This window comes from Nerophis lumbriciformis, linkage group LG16 (genome assembly GCF_033978685.3).
Source record: "Nerophis lumbriciformis linkage group LG16, RoL_Nlum_v2.1, whole genome shotgun sequence".
Taxonomy (NCBI): Eukaryota; Metazoa; Chordata; class Actinopteri; order Syngnathiformes; family Syngnathidae; genus Nerophis; species Nerophis lumbriciformis.
The window spans coordinates 36,625,228-36,642,074 of record NC_084563.2 but is presented as its reverse complement, the minus strand read 5'-3'; the positions used below and the strand labels follow the sequence as shown (position 1 = coordinate 36,642,074).

General features: G+C 37.6%; 1 protein-coding gene across 11 annotated transcripts in view; it reads left to right on the top strand.

Moving 5' to 3' along the window:
• The window catches only part of ctnnd1 (catenin (cadherin-associated protein), delta 1), a 120,397-nt gene that overhangs the window by 100,330 nt on the left and 3,220 nt on the right, over positions 1 to 16,847 (top strand). For 10 of the 11 annotated variants that reach the window (XM_061977079.1, XM_061977084.2, XM_061977075.1 and 7 more), the window contains 3 exons: positions 5,574 to 5,621; positions 5,756 to 5,835; positions 11,056 to 11,110. In XM_061977079.1, coding sequence (XP_061833063.1) covers positions 5,574 to 5,621; positions 5,756 to 5,835; positions 11,056 to 11,110 — 183 coding nt within the window. The remainder of the gene's footprint in view (positions 1 to 5,573; positions 5,622 to 5,755; positions 5,836 to 11,055; positions 11,111 to 16,847) is intronic. The other variant, XM_061977076.1, reaches the window with a different exon arrangement.

Sequence of the window (16,847 nt, the reverse complement as noted above, 5' to 3'; positions counted from 1 at the left end):
AGATGCTGGCTTTTCCACTTTGCGCCTATAACAATCCGGATGGTTCTTTTCCTCTTTGGTCCGGAGGACACGACATCCACAGTTTCCAAAAACAATTTGAAATATGGACTCGTCAGACCACAGAACACTTTTCCACTTTGTATCAGTCCATCTTAGATGAGCTCAGGCCCAGCGAAGCTGACGGCGTTTCTGGGTGTTGTTGATAAATGGTTTTCGCCTTGCATAGGAGAGTTTTAACTTGCACTTACAGATGTAGCGACCAACTGTAGTTACTGACAGTGGGTTTCTGAAGTGTTCCTGAGCCCATGTGGTGATATCCTTTACACATTGATGTTGCTTGTTGGTGCAGTACAGCCTGAGGGATCGAAGGTCACGGGCTTAGCTGCTTACGTGCAGTGATTTCTCCAGATTATCTGAACCCTTTGATGATATTACGGACCATAGATGGTGAAATCCCTAAATTCCTTGCAATAGCTGGTTAAGAAAGGTTTTTCTTAAACTGTTCAACAATTTGCTCACGTATTTGTTGACAAAGTGCTGACCCTCGCCCCATCCTTGTTTGTGAATGACTGAGCATTTCATGGAATCTACTTTTATACCCAATCATGGCACCCACCTGTTCCCAATTTGCCTGTTCACCTGTAGGATGTTCCAAATAAGTGTTTGATGAGCATTCCTCAACATTATCAGTATTTATTGCCACCTTTCCCAACTTCTTTGTCACGTGTTGCTGGCATCAAATTCTAAAGTTAATGATTATTTGCAAAAAAAAAATGTTTATCAGTTTGAACATCAAATATGTTGTCTTTGTAGCATATTCAACTGAATATGGGTTGAAAATGATTTGCAAATCATTGTATTCCGTTTATATTTACATCTAACACAATTTCCCAACTCATATGGAAACGGGGTTTGTAAACAAACTAGCACCCGACACCCGTGACTGCATATCCATTTAACAAACTATTACTGAATCATCACAATATTTGATTATTGTCTTGTTGACATATGTACTGTGACACATTTGTGTACAAAATAAATAATAGAGGAGACAAAGAAGGACCTTTCTTGACAATGTATCATTGACTCTGACTTTCTGGTTTCTGTTTGTTAAAAATTAAAATACAAATAACATTAATATAATACTTGAATGGGAATACTAAGCGAGTAAAGTATATAAAAAAAAAAAATCAAACAAACCTTTAACAAATAGTAATTTTGTTGTTGTCTTTCGTAAAGTCTTGCACTCTTCTGCACTTCTTGATTACCTCTTGAGGAACTCTGAAGAGATTTTTATCCTTTTCACGATTTGAATGGTTCGAACAGCCAAAAACAACACAAGCTTAGGGGCATTTTTTTTCCGAGAAAGGCTAAATGAACAGTCATTGAAACAGACGCTGGCTTGACCACCACAGATATTTAATGAGCTGGACCTGAACCGGACGTAAGATCGTTAAAATCCAAGCAATATAGTTTTTTTTTTTACCTGCATATGATATGCTGATATTACCCAGCTCTTTGTTTCTGAAACCGATATCAAGTGGACATATGCAGCTGCGCACCCCTGGAAAACAATGTGAGGTGACACTATCCCTGGATAATATATTATAAAAATATAATTCCAGATTTTTTCACTAAATAATTGATTTACGTTTTTTCTTTACAATTTAAAGAAACAAATACTAATGACAGAGATAATTAAGACATTTTCACTTTTATTTGATCAAAAATCAGTAGTTTGAAGGAGACAATCAATGGAGGCGACATGACAAAACTAAATTAAGAGCTTTCTTCGGGAGGCAACACTTCTGTCTTGAATAAAATACTCTCGTAAACATAAATACAGCAAATAATTGCATGCAGATAAACTCCAACATTGAGATCAATAAAATGCGAACTTTAAGGGGACTTATTATGCAAAACCAACTTTTCTTACCAATTGGTACCTGTTTTTGTGTATTTGGGATCTGCATAAGTCCTAGAAATTTGAAATCAAACCATGGAGGCATGGCATAGATATTTATAAAGCAATCTTGCCTTTCTTCTTTCCCAACGAGCTGTTTGAAATTTGCCCCACTTGTGACGTTTTTCCTAGTGTGACGTCTGTGGATATATGGATATCTCCATATGAGGTAGAAATTTCCTCGAAGTGTTTTGTGAGAGTCAGCCATTGTAGTACGACGCTGTCGTCAATAAGCTCCTTCTTTTACTCTATCTTCTTGTAGTAGGGCAGAGTGACTCGTACATGCACATGCATCTTCTGCCGTTACCATTTCTAATACAAAGTACCGTATAGTTTGATATACTTTGATATATCTGTCAGTAGACACGCAATCGAAGCTCCAAAAACTACAACATGGATGACAGGGAGAAGACGCTGTCAAAGTGGAGCCATGTAAATAAGACCGCCCACACAGGGGCGCATACTGAAGAGAAGAGGAATAAGCAGCTTGAAAACGGTCTGTAAAGCATAATCTATGCAAAAAATTTGACCAAACAACCACCATTACATGTTATGTACACCACAAGGAAATGATTTTAATGTAGAAAAACAACATAGTATGAGCCCTTTTAATCTTCACTCTTAAAAAAAATTGCTGTATTTGCCATACTACAGAGCACAACGGTATATAAGTCCCACCCACTAAATTTAAGAATAAAAGTTATTTTTACATATTAGCGGCAAAATAAGTTATTTACACAGGAAGATTTTGCAAATTTTTATGTACATACCGGTACCTTTATTGTTTCTAACGACGCTAGCTTAATTACATTACGATAGCACATGCAAATATGCATGAAAACACTACTATAACACGTGACGGTTTAGTGACGGTAAGTATGATTTTTTTTAGTTAAAGTATATCTTAAAACTTACAAACCTCTCTTGGAGTGATGTATGAAAAAAACAAAAGTAAAAACGCTATGGATGAAGAGTAGAGATAATGACACTTGCACTAAACAAAAAATAAATTCTGGAGTGAGCGCAGTGAGTGAAATTGTACAAAAGATGGCGCCGTAGCACAAACAATAACACACCATTTCAGTGTCTCTGTGGGTGTTTTATGAAAACTATTTATTGAAAACAAAACATTATGACCATAAGCGAAGAACAATCCATCAATAAGCTCCAAAAGTTTTATAAACCGCCGCGTACAAAGCATATGAAAAAAGTAGCAGCCTACCAACTGGAAAATACGGTACTTCTGTAAACAAAATATACAGCATTGTACTGTATTCAAATAAGTAATAAAGTCCAGACTTGAGAGTGCTTTTTAGTTTCATTAAGTGGATAAACGCAGACTTTTTCACCAAATGGACACCACATCTTAAGCGATGTGCGGCGCGAAAGCTTAGTAATTGTTCTTCATAGTGCTTCTTTCTTATCATACATGGTACCTTGTGTAAGACGAAGCCACCAGACTCAGCTGCTTTTTAGCAAGAGTTTGTTTGTACGTTATGGTCTTTTTCACCTTGTAAATAGTTGCATTTCCCCAACTCGGCTAGATACTTCTGTTTCAGATGCTGGAATAAGTTTGTTGTGCTGCTGCTTTTTTAAGCAAACTTTGTAGCGTGCAGTCACTTGTTCAACACCTGCTGCCACAAATCCAAAAGATTGACAACAGTTTTCTTTGCTTTACAAAAACAGCTCGCTCTCTTTAAAGTCAGCACTAGTTTTGCTGTGTGTGGAAATCTCCGGTAAGGGAAAAAAAGTGGAGGGCTGAAGTTACAGAAACTCCATAGGGCAAAAAGTATGCTGGAGCAGTAGGAGAAAATGTTTTTTTTGTTTTGTTTTGTTTTTTAATCGTTTGCAACAAAAAACTGAAATGTATTGATAAAATCGATGTATTGCTCAAGCCTGGGTGACACATGGTGTAATGAATAGTGGTGTCCCGATACAACTTTTTCACTTTCAATACGTTACTGATATTGGAGCCATGAGTATTTTCCATCAGTGATATTGATCCAAAACGAAAATATCACAAATCATACATATGTTTTATTATTTTGTAGTGTTGAATTTTGGAAAAGGCTTGATCAAATAACATTTTTCGAAGGACAATGGTAGATATGAAAACACTGACCTATTTATAATTGCCTGTCTGAAATGTACTTATGCTGTATTCAAGTTGTATAGGTAAATGGTTTTTGGTGACACCTTGTGGCCACAATAATTCATTGCGTTCAGCTAATGATGCAGTAGGTCGAAAGAATTGAACACGTTTGTTACTGGATACTTAAATACTTTAATACGCTTCTGCCTTCGCATATTTGTATGTTTAATTAACAGATAGTACTTTATTGATTCCTTCAGGAGAGTTCCCTCAGGAAAATTTAAATATGCAATTGTAATTATTTGATACTTGTTTTTAGTGACAAATGTGCTGTTTTAGGCTGCAATATTCTTCAATTAAGGACTCTTATTATGAATGTCTAGCTTGTGTGCTTTTGTGTGCTTAGCTGTTGTGTAGCTGCTGGCAAGTAGCCTATAATCTACCATTTATTAACTTTTTATAAATGACTTAACTGAAGTACAAGAAAAGACCAATCATGTGTGCTTATTGGTAGACATTTTAATGTTAACTGGCTCTCAAGCTTTGCACAAGTAAACATGCTGCAGAACTGCTTGTATCATTTTACATGCAAGCCGATATACTGTAATCTGATTGTTTTTTTGCTTATATCAGACCTATACTCGTTATTTATATCTGCTCGGGTAACCCCTACTAATGAACACATTTTGCTTTCACTACGATGCCACAGGATGCATTTCACAAATAAACACTGTTTGTGAACAATACAATAATTTCCGTAAGGAGGGGGATTAATATGGCCCCTTTTGTCACGTTTTACCTGACACATAAAACGTGACAAATTTGCGGTGTGCACTATCCACTTTAGCCGCCAGATGGCAGAAGAATGTTTGATATCTTAAAATGTGTTTTGTGGAAATGTAAACTTCGACGACAGCATCCGATACTATGCAGCGTGGCGCTTTGGATCATTTTCTGCAGACTGATTTGCAAAATGATTTATTCTTCTTCTTACACAAGATCCACCCAGGAATGAGGCCATATGAATCCCTTCCCTACTGTATGGCAATGGCGGTTATAGCAAAAGTTTCATATTTATTTTAATCTCAACAAAACTGTCATTAAGAAATCATGAACCATAGTCAGGTTAAATAACTTGTTCCGCTGTCAACTTTTAAGACTGGTTCACTAATAAGAATATAGTTAAATAATGCTAATAACACAATATTTAAAGCTGCACATTTCTATGTGACACAAACATTTGTATAAGAACAAAGTAAAGTGAAAACTATTAAAATATGGTCTTATAAAAACACTGAAATTATAAACTGAGTATAGCTGTCTACTTGTAGTTTTTTTTAGGGTCAGTGGCTTTTTACAATGGTTCAGGTATATAAACGCTGCATTTGACTCAGCGTGATTCTTCCAAATGTGTGTTGCCAGATCAAAAGTATTGAAAGACTTCTCCCTTTTTTCCTTTTAGTGTGGTTTATTTTCCCTCTTAGTCTTCTAATTATGTACATTTTCATTCATGTTCAGGGGGCAAAAGTGCACAAGAAATGATTCCAATGAACGACATGGGACCAGGCAAGTATTAACACAACACATTACAGTGATTTGATACTTGTCAAAGATTATACTGACAAGAGTTTATATGATGATATTGTTCCATTAATACAAGCTTGCTCAGACCACCGCTTTGAATGTGCTCCTCTCATTAGATGCCTACTCCACACTGGACCAGAGAGGAAGGAAAGCTCTGGATAACACCATTGAGCCTGATAATAAAGTTGCAGTGCAGGTACCACTCACTCACTTTTTAAATATGTATTTTTGTCAGAATAGTTTTCTCTTCCAAGATTTACAATAATTGAACAATTGGTTTAAAAGTGACTGCAAAAAAGGTGCTCTTGAAGTGACATGTGGATTTGTTACATGTGCATTGCTATTGCTCAACCTAAAGGTGTTCTTTCATTCTTTTAAAGGGCCTTAGTATGCTAAACCAACATTTCTTACCTTTTGTTACCCGTTTTGTGTATTTGGGATTCCCATAAATCCTGGAATATTTTATATCAAACCATGGAAACTAGGCGGAGATATGTATGAAGCAATCTTGCCTTCTTCCAAACTTGCTTCAAAGAGGTGTTTGGTATTTGAGACTATTTTTACGTCAGTGGATACATCCTTACATGGTAGAGGTTCATTAGAAGACCTTTGCCCAAGTCCGCCGTTGTTATCCAGCTGTGTTCTAAAGTTGTTGTCAATAACTTCCTTTTTTTTCTCTATCCTCTTGTTGCGGGGCAGACTGGCTCATACATGCACATGCATGCTTAAATTATTCGCTATTTCCATTTTTAATAAGTAGCATATAGTTCTAACTCATATCTGTTCGTAGACTCGATATGGAAGCGTTACAAACTGCAACATGGCTAAGGGGCATGGCTAAGGGGTGGAGACTCACTCATAGGGGGATTGTTCTGGATGACGACTTCAACACGTAAATAAGACCGCCCACAAAATGGCACATTCTGAAGAGATTTTAATTGTCTCTTAAAGTGGTTGAAATTCAACGATTTGGTGCATTTGCAAACAGCTAAAATTATGTACAAAGCAAACTATAACAACCTGCTGCAGGTAATTTACATCAATTCTTCTCAACAAAAAAAGGATAAATATAACCTTAGAGGAAAATCTAATTTAAAACATTTGTATGCGCGTACAACATTTAAAACCTTTAGCATATCCGTATGTGGAATTAAATTATGGAATGGATTAAGCAAATAAATCAAACAAAGCACTAATATGATTCAGTTTAAGGGACTGTTCAAACTACAAGTGTTCACAAAGTACAAAAAATAACAATGATGATGAACATCTTGAACCTTTTTTTTTTTTTTTTACCTTAGATAATGATTTATGTATTTGATATTTGTTTACTTACTTATGCTATATTTATTTATTATTTATTTATTCACTGTTGTGTTACAGAGAACAAGGAAATGGGATAAAATTGCTATGATATGAAATGGGGTAGGATTAAATAAGCTCTGCTTCTTCCTACTCCTTTTCGAACGTGCTGTAAAGAAACAACTGGAAATGTGTAATGCATTACATTGTATCATATGCATATTCGAAATTAACTGAAACTGAACTGAACTGAACAGTCAGAAAGCGGCTTGAAGATAAAAGATAATCTGTGCAAGGTTTCAACCAAAGCACCGTGTAAATATTAATATGAGCCGTTTAGGTCACTCTTACACAATGGCACCTTATTATTTTATTACGAAACTTTTCCAAAATAATCGTAGGTTTACTGCGCCATTTTTAGTACTGAAAGGGTAACTGAATTTTTTTGGGAGGAGTTTTGCCTATCACTGGAGTGGTATTTCACAAACCTGCTGTGCTAAAATACATAAATTTAAATTTAAACCTTTCTAAATTCTATAAAAAAGCCCATCCTGTCAAGACCACTTAAAGTTGAAGAGGATGCCTTTGTGACGGAAAATAATATCTTCAAAGACCTTTGACTATAACACTGTGGACTCTTGACATTTTAGCTAAAACAATATAAACTATAACTACTCTTGTAACGATTTGCAGCCATGAATTTAAGTAATATTAAAGTACTGCGTTGCAATTCTGGCTGTGATACTGTGTTGCACAAATGAAAAGCTGCGAGATAGGTTCAGACCAACCGATGAGCTTCTAGATTTGTGCTGGATTCACAGAGCAGTACCCTCATTAGCAGCAGTGAACGTTACTGCGCTCACACACACCCACGCAAAACATGTCATTGCACGTCTTCCGACAGCTCTTTGTTTTTATAGGTACCTTGCACATTCCTTACGGCTCTTGCTCAACCTGCTATGTGAATTAAAACCAAACTAACATCTTTGAAAAGTCACCTTATAATGTGTCCTAACCTGCCGCCGCTCACAACTGACACTTTTATCCAGTTTCCATGTTGGTCATTTTATTTGGTACAAAACCCAAAACCAGTGAAGTTGGCACGTTGTGTAAATCGTAAATAAAAACAGAATACAATGATTTGCAAATCCTTTTCAACCCATATTCAATTGTATACACTGCAAAGACAAGATACTTAATGTTCAAACTGGAAAACTTGGTTATTTTTTGCAAATATTAGCTCATTTTGAATTTGATGCCTGCAACAAGTTTAAAAAAAGCTGGCACAAGTGGCAAAAAAAAAAGAGAAAGTTGAGGATTGCTCATCAAACACTTATTTAGAACATCCCACAGGGGAACAGGCTAATTGGGAACAGTTGGGTGCCATGATTGGGTATAAAAGCAGCTTCCATGAAATGCTCAGTCATTCACAAACAAGGATGGGGCGAGGGTCACCACTTTATGAACAAATGCGTGAGCAAATTGTCCAAGAACAGAATTTAGGGATTTTAGCATCTACGGTCCCTAATATCATCAAAAGGTTCCGAGAATCTGGAGTAATCACTGCACGTAACATTGAATGTCGATGACCTTCGGTTCCTCAGGCGGTACTGCATCAAAAACCGACATCAGTGTGTAAAGGATATCACCACATGGGCTCAGAAACACTTCAGAAAACCACAGTCAGTAACTATAGTTCGTCGGTACATCTGTAAATGCATGTTAAAACTCTACTATGCAAGCGAAAGCCATTTATCAACAACACCCAGAAACGCCGCCGGCTTCGCCAGGCCTGAACTCATCTAAGATGGACTGATTCAAAGTGTTCTGTGGTCTGACGAGTCCACATTTCAAATTGTTTTTGGAAACTGTGGACGTCATGTCCTCTGGACCAAAGAGGAAAATAACCATCTGGATTGTTATAGGCGCAAAGTTCAAAAGCCAGCATCTGTGTTGGTATGGGAGTGTATTAGTGCCCAAGACATGGGTAACTTACACATCTGTGAAGGCGCCATTAATGCTGAAAGGTACATACAGGTTTTGGAGAAACATATGTTGCCATCCAAGCAACGTCTTTTTCATGGACGCCCCTGCTTATTTCAGCAAGACAATGCCAAGCCACATTCTGCATGTGTTACAACAGCGTGACTTCGTAGTAAAAGAGTGTGGGTACTACACTGGCCTGCCTGTAGTCCAGACCTTTCTCCCATTGAAAATGTGTGGTGCATTACGAAGCGTAAATACGACAACAAAGACCCCGCACTGTTGAACAACTTAAGCTGTACATCAAGCAAAAAAGGGAAATAATTCTACCTGAAAAGCTTCAAAAACGGGTCTCCTCAGTTCCCAAACGTTTACCGTATTTTTTGGACTATAAGTCGCAGTTTTTTTCATAGTTTGTGTGACTTACAGTATACCGTATTTTCCGCACTATAAGGCGCACCTAAAAACCACAAATTTTCTCAAAAGCTAACAGTGCGCCTTATAACCCGGTGCGCTTTATTACGATTCATTTTCATAAAGTTTCGATCTCGCAACTTCGGTAAACAGCCGCCATCTTTTTTCCCGGTAGAACAGGAAGCGCTTCTTCTTCTACGCAAGCAACCGCCAAGGTAAGCACCCGCCCCCATAGAACAGGAAGCGCTTCTTCTTCTACTGTAAGCTACCGCCCGCCCCCGGAAGAAGAAGAAAAAACGCGCGGATATCACCGTACGTTTCATTTCCTGTTTACATCTGTAAAGACCACAAAATGGCTCCTACTAAGCGAAAAGGATCCGGTTCATAAAAAGACGCAATCTCTCCATCCGCACACGGATTACTACCGTATTTCACAGCAACTGATATTCCTGTGAACCGCACTGTGGAACGGGAGCACGTACGGTGAATATTCGCACCACAGGGAATGAGAAGTCATCCTTCACTGTGGTTCTAGCTTGCCATGCTAACTTCCACCCATGGTGATATTCAAAAGGAAGACCTTGCCAAAAGAGACCTTTCCAGCCGGCGTCATCATAAAAGCTAACTCGAAGGGATGGATGGATGAAGAAAAGATGAGCGAGTGGTTAAGGGAAGTTTACGCGAAGAGGCCGGGTGGCTTTTTTCACACAGCTCCGAAGGCGAACACACCTTCACTAAGACTGGCAGACAGCGCCGGACGACATACGCCAACATTTGCCAGTGGATCGTAAATGCCTGGGCAGATATTTCGGTCACAACTGTGGTCCGAGCTTTCCGGAAGGCAGGATTCACAGAACAACAGCGACACTGACTCCGATGACTTCGACGAGACGGAACCGGCCGTTTTGGATACCACGCTTGCGCAACTTTTCAATTCGGACACCGAAGACGAAGAATTCGAAGGATTTACGAATGAAGAATAACTTCAGAAGGTGAGCGCTATGTTTATTTTGTGTGTTGTGACATTAACGTTCGAGCAACATTATGTTGCTATTGCTCAACACCATTTTGAATTTTACTATGTTTGTGATTGCACATTTGCGTACATTTTGGGACAGAGTTGTTAGAACGCTGGTTTTCAATATATTATTAAAGTTTGACTGAACTATCTGACTGTTTTTTTGACATTCCCTTTAGCGCAGCGTAGGCGCGGCTTATAATCCGGGGCGGCTTATTGGTGGACAAAGTTATGAAATATGTAATTCATTGAAGGTGCGGCTAATAATCCGGTGCGCCTTATAGTGCGGAAAATACGGTATATGTTTTTTTCCTTCTTTATTATGCATTTTCGGCAGGTGTGACTTATACTCCGGTGCGACTTATACTCCGAAAAATACGGTACTTAGTGTTGTTAAAAGGAAAAGCCATGTAACATGTGCCCCTGTGCCAACTTTTTTGCAATGTGTTGCTGCAAATAAATTCCAAGTTGATGATTATTTGCAAAAAAAAATGAAGTTTCTCTGTTCGAACATTAAATATCTTGTCTTTGCAGCATATTCAATTGAATATAAGTTGAAAAGGATTTGCAAATCATTGTATTCTGTTTTTAGTGACGATTTACACAACGTGCCAACTTCACTGGTTTTGGGTTTTGTATTTTCTGCTAATCATTTTCCTCTTTCATACATTACACTTCTTCTATTTGTCTCTATCCCAGGGAGGGAAGTTTGGGGAAAGACAGGCCTCTTTGCCTCTAATGGATTCTTATGATGGTTAGGCCACACCCACTGTGTAACTGCATGAATGTGCATGGTATGTGTGTCACACGGGCAACTGCGCTCAACTCACTGCATGGTCTTTTTAGCATTTTTTCATGTTGTGTTGCCAGTGAGCTTCTGTTGTACTGTGATTGTATATTCTCATCCATCCAGGGCATTGAATCGATGGTTTTGCCTCTCATCCGAGCAGGCTTGATCAGTTCATGTTCAAAGACTAGATAGGACCGCCTTCCGCCCAATTGTAGCTGAGATAGGCTCCAGCACCCCCTGCTACCCCAAAAGGGATAAGCGGTAGAAAATGGATGGATGGATACATAGGACCGCTGTAGTCTAAGTGGATGATGCAGAATCTATGGTGCATTGTACATCAATGCTGTCTTTTAATCCCTTTGTATGAGATCCAATAATTTACGGCTGTCTTGTTGGTGGCTGGTAGAGGTCTCACTTTTTATATCCAAACAACGATCGTTTTGCACCTCAAAATAGCAAATATAATTTTGTTGTGATAAATACTTTGGTATCTAGTCTTTGAACATGGACTGTTTAGGCCTGTTCGGATGAGAGGCGAAACATCTTCTCAGACAACTTAAACAGTCCAGTTACAATTGATTCAGTGCTTTAAGAATACTGTAGTTTGTGTGTTTTATTAGGTGCTGTAGCTGCAACTGTGTACTGCAGTGGTCATCAACCTTTTTGAGCCTAACATTACTCATCTCGTCCATGAACCCATGCTAGTGAGACCTTTGGGATCAGCTGTTAAAGTCCCAAAGGTCAACATCAAGAATTGGTTGCATAACGTTAGTTTGGATGCCAGTAATGGGTCAAATGATGCTGTGATCAATCATATGAAACATAAGCAATAGGGGTGTCCAAATTTTTTTTTACTTTAAGTATAATGGCGATTCATATTTGTAACGATTCTTCATCGATTAAAATAATATATTTTTTATTTTTTATCGATCAGGCAAATCATATTGTTGATGTACATGCCCACTGTACAGATTTACTTTAGAAAATAGAAGTGTTGGATACTTCTCTTGTTGCCTTATTTTTATTTGACTTTATCAAATGTTTGGGAAGCTTTTTATCAAACAAAACACGTTTTCTTTTAAGTAATAAAGAAATAGATCAGAGCTGTTTATTTTATGGAGGAATGTAGTTAATCATAGAACCGGCATCCAATTTTACTTAAAAAGTATAGATTTTGAATTGAGTAATTGAATTGATAATTTTGAATAAATTCTGAATTAAATCTTTACCCCAAAGAATTGAATCGTGTGGTGCCCAAAGATTCACATCCCTAATAAGGAATGATACTGATACTTAAAACATCTGTGTGTCACTTAAAAAACATATCAGCGATAGTTATTTTGTCTTTTGATTGCAAAGTGCCATGCTATGTATTTTGGGAAGCTTTTTCGGGTCTCGAGTACTTAAAGTAGTTTTAGGAGTGGCGTGTCGCAGTTGACTTCGGTTTTTGTCGCAATCACCAATCTAAATGAAGCTAAGGAAAAGTAATTTTGATCTTACAGCGCCAAATAATGTATAATATTTTATTTTCCTTAGCATTATTTCGCTTTGGAGTTGCTCGTTTCATGTTATTTTCTGCAAGAAAGACTATATATTTGCTATCAATTTTATTTGCACGTCAAATGTAGTGACTTTTTTTAATACATCAGATGCCGCCATGATGAAACACCAACACAATATCTGTGTAGTGCACACACTTACTCATTCTTCACACACTTCATTTACCCACCGAAATCAGGACCACTGTACCAGACTGTCTGAGAGATTTGTCTCGTACCGCGTGCAAGTGAACTCTAGTGCGCCTTATGCACCAAAACAGTGGATAAATGAGTGAAACCAGGCAAAAGCCAATAGAAAGCTGAGTAAAAATCACAAATGCAAGATTTATTTATTATTCTTCGGTCAATGGTCAACAAAATAAACAAACAGTTGTACATTCATAGATTGAAAATGAAAATGTTGCAGACCGAAAGGGTTTAGGCTGAAGTTGAACACTTATAGCGCCTAACCCTATAAACAATGTCAAGTACAAGATGAACTTCCGAAAATTATGAAATGTATTTTGTACAACATATTATAAATACACATTATACACAATATGAACACTGTTCAATTATATACACATAAAGGCATGTGAAATATCCTTATACGCGTGTTAAACCTTTGTACCAATTTATATACTATATACAAACAATTATACTTCCATTATTATTTATATCCCACATTTAGTATTTTAATTAACATTGATCATAGTATTAACTACTGTGTTGATTCAAGAGTGATATATTTTTCCAAGACATTGGTCTTAAAATGTTTTTTTAAATGTGTGAATGGACCTGGAACATTTTAAGGAATCATCCAAGCTGTTCCACAGTTGAACCCCCCTGACAGAAACACATCTACTTTTTAAGCTTGTTCTTATCTTAGCTTTCTGGAAGACAGCTGAACCTCTGAGGTCATAGGGATTCTCTCTGGGTTTGAACCTCTCCTGTTGACACCCAGGCAGCATGTGGTTATGAGCTTTGTACGTCACAATAGCAGTGTTGAGGTCAACAAGATCATGCAGTTTTAATGTTTTTAATTTAATAAACAGAGCATTGGTATGGTCATGATAATCTGCATAATTTACAATTCTAATCGTATTCTTTTGAAGTAAGAATATAGAGTTGATGTTTGTTTTGTAATTGTTACCCCAGATTTCAACACAATAATTAAGATAAGGGAGTACGAAAGAATTATATAACATATTAAGAGCCTTTTGATTTACGGAGTTTTTGATTTTATGTAACATAGCAATATTTTTTGCCATTTTTGTCTTAAGTATATTTATGTACAGTTTCCAATTTAATTTATCATCTATATAGATTCCCAAAAATTTTGTTGAATAAACCCTTTCTTTTTTCCATATAATCAATTCTTATATGACACTGTATGTTATTTTTCCTATTTCCAAAAATTATATATTTTGTTTTATTTAGGTTGATTGACAGTTTATTGGCATCAAACCAATGCTTTAGTATGTGGAGTTCGCTCTCTACAGTCTCTAAGAGTTGGCCAAGGTCTTGCCCAGAACAGTACAGACTTGTATCGTCAGCAAAGAGAATACAATTGAGTAGTAATGTGTGATTGATGGTGTCAAAGGCTTTGTTTCTTTAATTACTTTGGAAGATTCACCTCATAGCGATCACATCGACATCCATGTGACGTTACAGACACCCAGTCAGTAAACAGTACTACATCCCGTCAATCTGTTTATTCTCTTAAAAAGACGCCACCACCATACATCTAATGTCTACTTGACTATGGGGAAAATCAAATAAATCAGATCTGACTATCAAAATCCTTAGTCGAAGACAGCCCTAATGTTAAGAAATACATATTAACTTTCTTCTGTCGCTTCGTTTTGTGGTCGGAATGGTCGTACAGCCAGAGTCAAACCTACCATTGGGCAAACACAGGCAGCCCCCCAAATGTCTCAAAACAATGAATAATAGTTTTTTTCTATTTAAAACAAGTATTTATTTATTAGCAACTTAATTTGTGCGCTCAAAGATACATCAACATGTTTATTCAATATTGATTGTTTTAAGAGTTCTCTTGTCCATTCTCAGGCAATGGGCTATTCCATGTTACTGCACATGGCAGATTTGATTCAGGAAGACGTTCCAAAATACGTTACCGTGGTTTGGAGAAGTTTTCCCAAACAGTTTTTATTACCTGCTCAGTGGCCTAGTGGTTAGAGTGTCCGCCCTGGGATCGGTAGGTCGTGAGTTCAAACCCCGGCTGAGTCATACCAAAGACTATAAAAATGGGACCCATTACCTCCCTGCTTGGCACTCAGCATCAAGGGTTTGGAATTGGGGGTTAAATCACCAAAAATGATTCCCATGCGCGACCACCGCTGCTCACTGCTCCCCTCACCTCCCAGGAGGTGATCAAGGGTGATGGGTCAAATGCAGAGAATTATTTCGCCACTCCTAGTGTGGTACTTTAACTTGTGTCTCACTGACACCCAATGTAGGTGCTCTACAACAGCACCAGTCAGTCAGCAACAGCGTTGCAGAGATGAAGTAGTGTGAGACACTGTTCATCACAAATATGTGAGTATTGAAGCACTCAAAATGGTAAACTATTGCAACCAGGGGTCTGGTAAGATGTTGTGCGAGCATGGCAGGCACGTCATGTCTCTCATTCCAACACGTGTGTTGGAATGTTGTGTTTTGCTTGATTAGGTCTCTTTTTCCCACCTGTCACTCACTTCCGGCCTTCACAATAATAGTGCTACACGTCCCATTCGGTCCAACTGTGCTCACAAAAAATGGTCCCCCAAAAATGGCTTATACTTTATTAAATTAATGTTCCTATCAATTACTGTAAAAGTGTTGGAATCAATCATATTAATTGGCCAGCTTTTATGATAGTTTTGAACAACAAATGGTAAATTACCATATTGTTCTTGTTGTGTGAGGGACCCGATGGGTAGGTTTGCCTTGGGCCTTAAATGACTAAATGGGGCTTTAAGGCCCTGTTACAGTGCACACCAAATCAGATTTTTTTGCCTTTGAGTGACACAGATCGATTCTTTTTGTCAGTCTAAACCAGAACTTGTCAAAATACGGCCTGCGGGCCACATGAGGCCGATTAAAATTGTCAATCCGGCCCGCTGGACGTTCTACATAATTTTTTTAGACTTAACATCAAAACTGTAGCCGCCATAATGATGTGCAGTGCTGTTTCGAAATTACTGTAAGTCTTGAATTGTAGAAAGTATTTCAATGGTTGATATCTGCACTTTTGAGTGTTCTACGAGTTATTACGGTAATCTTCGTCACAGCACCTTTGACGAGAAACAAGCCAGAGTGGGCGGGGTGTGTTTTCAGAGCAGCCAGCCCGAAACCCGTGTGTCAGAAACAGATTCGGAAGCAGATTTTTACAACAAATTCCTCCATAAAAGTGATAATATATCATATTGTTGGTGTTTATTACACTTAGCATTCATATTTTGCTTTTTTTTTACATTTGTGTTGTGTTTTGCTTGATTGTAAAATATGTCTATCAAGGAGCTGGTCTGAAAAGTAAAAGAGAAGCGACGTTCATATGTTGTTAATAGTCAGTATGTTATTGTTCATAGTTAATATTGTAAATCCCACTTTCTTTATTTTAATGTACATTTTGGGTGTTCCATTCAGTAAAAAAACTGTAAAATTTGATTTCGTTTTTTTAGGTGGTCTGTCATAACGTTTTTAGAAGTCTATCGGACATTGTGACTTTTGTTCGTGGTGTTCCTGGAAAAAAAGAACCCAAACACACATACTGTACAGCAGATTTTTACAGCTAAATGTGTACATATAATTTATACACACATACCCTTTGACCCCCAAGACAATTTTTTTTTCTCAATATGGCCCCCGAGTAAAATATTTGCGCAACTATGGTCTATACGCGCCAAAGTGTTTCAAATCTGATCTTTTCTCATTTTTCACAATTCAGGCCACATCAGGAGGTAGTCCAAATCCGATTGGAATTTGATCTTTACAAATCTGACTTCAGTCAAAATACAATGCGACCTGAATGCAACCCGTATATGACTTTATCGTCAGCTTTGGGCGAGCTACATCACTCGTGTGCGCCGGAAAAGACGCAATCGCCAACGGAAGTGAATATTTCATCACAACATCCGGTTTCAGTCAACAAAGTCTAT